Below are 4,910 nucleotides of genomic sequence, written 5' to 3'. Positions count from 1 at the left end.
CTGGCGTCATGGGTTGCGGAAGTGAAAATCATGTGATTTCACATTTACGCTTTTAAACCAGCAGGTGGCAGCACTGCGCGTTTTATTCATGGAGACTAAGCAAAATGAATATGCTTACAGGCAAAGGGGGAGCCATGGATGTATTATAAGAGCTTATAATGCATTTATGGGGACAACACATGGACCTTTTTTTGTATTATTATTATTATTTAATGTATTAATGTTATAATACAATAAACTGTACAGGTATTATTACAGATACAATAATTACAAAAACAGTGTAAAAAGATAAACACAGAAAATAAGAGATGAAAATGAATCTAACTTAATGATTAAATAAGCAACGTTGAAAACCATCTTAAATCATCTGGCAGTGCTGTTCACACTGTTTCTGGAAATATGTATGGATTTATATCTTTTTGTTTTTGTTTTTAGAGACTTTAAAGACAGAATAGTACCTGAAGTTCAGCATAAAATTGTGGAAGAAACTGAATAAATCTAGATTTAACATTCAGCATACATCTAATGACCAAACTAAATTAACATAAATAAATAAATAAATAAATAACTAAATGTGTGAATATGATGTTTGCCCAAAACAAACTTTAAAACATACACATGCTTCAATGTGTTGCAATTGACAAATGAAAATATGTCTGAAAATACGGTAAATAGTAGCAGAAAAGATTAATCAGAGACCAGTTTTAAATTTCAGAGGAAGTGTTTCAATTCAATAATTTATTTCACTTTAACATGTTAGCAATGATTGAATTTTATTAAGATTCATTATAAAATTAAAAAAATAATAAGAATGACAAGTAACACATACATTTTAATGGTGAAACTGAATGTCTCACATTACAAAAAGCTGAAGAGACACATTATGTTATTGTACACAAGGCCTTTATAGATTTACAGTTTTGGGAACAGCACATCTGAGTTAAACCATAGACCATTAAACTGAGCAGGAAGTATGAGCATTTAAAGACGAATTTTAAATATATATTTTTGCAATACGTTTCCAACATAATAGATTTAACTTGTTATTCGTGTTGGTTTCGTAAAAGTAATCTATTGAGGGTTTTTTAATGTGAGATTATAAGTACATTTTGAAAATATTGGCACTCAAAGCTTCACCTGTTTTCCCCCAGATATTTCTCTAAAAACTGGTGAACATTTACATTTAAAGGACAATATTTTTTATGACAAACTTTTGACACAAGTTTAGGTTTTAAAGAAAGGAAATTATAAGTATTATAAATAAATGTATTTAAACTAGATGTGTAGAAGAAGCTACACAAAGGTTCACCAGTTTGTACCAGATATTTTTCAAATAAAAGAAGTTAAATTTTAATTACATTTTTCCTGATGACAAACTTTTGAATGAGTTTAGATTTGTGCAGAATGTTCAATAAATCAACTTGTATCATATTCTAAGTTTCATAAATGTGTTTTTATATTATGTACAAGTTACAAGAATCTATTATACTTTTATACCTGCAGTTCATACTCCGGACCCCTGGGTGGCGGTGTTTCACATGTGAGTTGTTTACATCCGCCTCAGAAACTGAAGACGGAACTGGCTGCTACTGGTCACACGTGGGTCCAGAAGTTTATCAATGTGGTTTAATTAGAAACCATGTCCAAGAGGGATAAAGCTATGGCAGATAAAAATGTCGCTTGTGATGAAGGACACGGAGAGGAGGAGATTCAGGAGCCACCGCCGGAGACCAGGCGGACCCGCAGCGGCCGCAGAGTGCGCACTCCGGCCGCACTGCTCGACTCTGAAGCTCCGGTGAGGACCCCCAGCCGGAGGACCAGGAGGTCCGTCATCCAGGAGGTGCCGGCGGCGGAGGAGACAGCGGCGGAGGAGCCAGTGCTGACACCGGTGGAGGAGCCAGTGCTGACACCGGTGGAGGAGAAGCCTAGCGTGTGTGCCGACCAGGAGCCGGAGCCAGTCACTTCGGCTCCAGCAAACACAGTCAAATCCCGTGCGGTTACCGGGAACGGAGACGGTCATGTATCCGAGCCTGTAGCTGCCGAAACGGCGCCCGCGAGTTCAGAGAGCGACCCTCCATCACTCAAGAAGCCTCGCTTGGGTCCAAAACCAACTCCAGTTATTCCGCTCGGAAAACCCAAATCAGGGAGAGTGTGGAAGGACCGCAGCAAGCAGAGGTGAAAACCAGAACTAGGATCATTCACTCCAGTATCTTAACATGTGTAAACTAGACTAAACCTTTTAAAGAACAGCGTCACAATTGTTCAAGTCTGACCTAAAACAAGTCAAGTGCCCAAATGTACTTTGAAACATAATCCTCCTGTTCATACTGACCATTAGAAGATCCCACTAAATATGTTTAGTGATGGAGGCCAAACTCAACAACTCACCTCCTCCTGTGCAAACATGAATTTAAAAGTTTAACAGAAAAGAGTCAAATCAAGTAAATCTTGTGCCAAAGTTCCTCTTTGTGTTAATATACTTCCACCGCAGCTCCATTTGTTATGACTAAACCAGACTGCTGAAGCCTCTTGTAAGATTCAGATTAACACAAAATGTCTATTTGGGGACACTGGATTTTTGGCCCCATCACTTACATTGAAAGTGCATTGAAGGGGATCTTATAATGATCAGTATGAACAGGAGGGATGAGAAGAAAACCTCTTTCAGTGATCATATGGATTGAAAAATTGTGAACCTCCCCTTTCTAATTTTCCTCTTTGAACAGAAGTCTAGAGTTTACATATAGACATTTCAAGTCTACTTATGATTTGAGGTTTCTGGCAGTGGGCTTGAAAATTGTTGCGACTTTTGAAAGTGAAATATGTGTCACCTTATAGACGATGGTCATCATGACAGGCAGTAGCAAGACTAAAAGCACAAATTCAAGGTTATTTGTAAGGTTGCTGCTGAAATATTAGTCAGGATTGAGAATCATTATTTTTGTATTATTTAGTTTTGTTCAAGTCAGCTGCTTCATCAGTACACTTAATTTATCAAAATACTTGAATTATTTTGATTATATATTAACTGATATTAGAACATGTTTAGAAATATATCAACCAGATGGTAATCTCAGCTTTTGGTACACAGTACACTATCATATTCCTGGTATAAGGAATTTTGCTAACTCATTTTTTAACAATCTCCACAATCTAAAACAAGGGATTGCTAATAAATAGTTTTTTTCAAAGTATAGTGTTGTGGGTGAAGAGAACTGATTTGGTGAAATGATATAACATATTAGCACTTGTAATGACCATTTATGATAAAACTCACCTCTGCATACAGTGTTTTATGAATGGTGTCTCCGTTATAAAGTGTCTTGGATCGTCTATGAACCTACCATTTGTGTTTTTTGTTTTCCCAGATTTTCTGCGGTAGTAAGAGATAAATCAGTGTGCTCTTCATGGGAAAAGAAGATGGAGGCCAAGCGTGAGAAAGACCTGGTGAAACAGTATTGTTTGCAGCTTAAAGACGAGAAAGCCAAACAGAAAGAGGTGAGCTGAAACTGTCTCATGCAGGTCATTTTGAGCTTTTAATATCGAATCATTTGCACCCTTTTTTTCTTAAACAAAATCTGTTTTTTTTCTGCTTGAGTAGGACAAGAGGAAAAGGAGAGAAGACAACTTGAAACGACGTGCGGAGAACGAACGCAAATCAGAGATTGTGCAAGTGGTAAGTTGTTGGTCACACTAATAACAAATACGAATTAAATACAAATGCTTGCATTATTGTACAAAAGTTAGTCTGTGAGGCTGCACAGTGGCTCTTTGATGTGACAAAGCACAGAGAAACATTAGGGAAGTAAAAGAACTATTGACTTCTGCACCATCATCTATCAAGAATAGTCTTTATTGTCAGTATAATGGGCTATATTGTGTTGTACTGCAACATTATTATTTCCATAAATGATTAATCTGCTTTTTTTTCAATCAATCAAATAACCATTTGTTATGTAAATAATGACAAATGCTGTTATAATTTGAGAGACCATGCTGTTGTCTTCAAATGTCTGATCAGCCAAAATCCAAAGATTTTCAGTTTACTGTCACATGACACACAAGCTTCAAATCTTCATATTTGAGAAGCTTCAACCAGCAAAAGACATTTTTCCTTTTAAAATGGCAAAAAAAATATTGATTATTAAGAAATAGTAACCAATTAATTTCCTGTTGATTGACTAATCGTTTCAACTCTAATATTATCTAACTGAATAAGTAAGGCATTAAATGTACCAACAAACCCTTCATTTAAGTTCTGATAATAATGCCCCAGGCATTTGTAAATCGGTAAAAATCAAACCAAATCAACTTTTTTTTTGTTTTGTTTTTTAAAAGCAGTTTTTATGTCCCTTAATTTGACCTTTTTTTCCCCTTCGCTTTCACAGATCCGTAACACAGCCAAGATCAAGAGGATGAAGAAGAAACAACTGAGGAAGATCGAGAAGAGAGACACTCTGGCACTTCTGCAGAAATCTCAGAAGCAGAAGGCAAAAGCCAAAGCGCAAAAAACCAACACGACTGACCAAAGTTAACATTTCACTTAAGACTGATACTAAAAATGGATCTGCCCAGTCCTTTGTTTGCATGTTGTGACATCTAAAAACACAACAAGCAAAACATGAAGGACTAGTTAATCATAGAGGATTTATTCACAAAAGAACCCAACCCAATGAAATGTTTTAATAAAGGAGTGTTTAACGGTAAATTGTATCATCATCAGTGAACATTAAGCTTCAACTCTCTATGTTGTCCTTTTTTAGATTGTACGTATCATAGTTATGATTTGCTGCATTGCCCTGATGTGTTTTCTGAAAGGTGCTTGTGTGCCTGTAAAAACAAAATATATAAGTGAAACTTTGTCTCACTTACAGGATTTCTATTGAATAAAAATATCTTCTAAAAAACAA

The 4,910-nt window shown here is 36.0% G+C and overlaps 1 protein-coding gene across 1 annotated transcript; it reads left to right on the top strand.

Annotated features, from left to right (window-relative positions):
• The first annotated feature begins 1,582 nt into the window (after window positions 1-1,582).
• On the top strand, window positions 1,583-4,910 carry ccdc86 (coiled-coil domain containing 86). Its single transcript, XM_053334061.1, has 4 exons — window positions 1,583-2,175; window positions 3,369-3,498; window positions 3,602-3,676; window positions 4,389-4,910. The coding sequence occupies exons 1-4, from the start codon at window positions 1,640-1,642 to the stop codon at window positions 4,533-4,535; spliced, it is 888 nt and encodes a 295-aa protein (XP_053190036.1). The 5' UTR covers window positions 1,583-1,639; the 3' UTR covers window positions 4,536-4,910.

Source organism: Scomber japonicus, chromosome 2 (genome assembly GCF_027409825.1).
Source record: "Scomber japonicus isolate fScoJap1 chromosome 2, fScoJap1.pri, whole genome shotgun sequence".
NCBI classification, from domain to species: domain Eukaryota; kingdom Metazoa; phylum Chordata; class Actinopteri; order Scombriformes; family Scombridae; genus Scomber; species Scomber japonicus.
The sequence above is the reverse complement of the archived record's forward strand: the minus strand, read 5'-3'. Positions and strand labels throughout refer to the sequence as shown.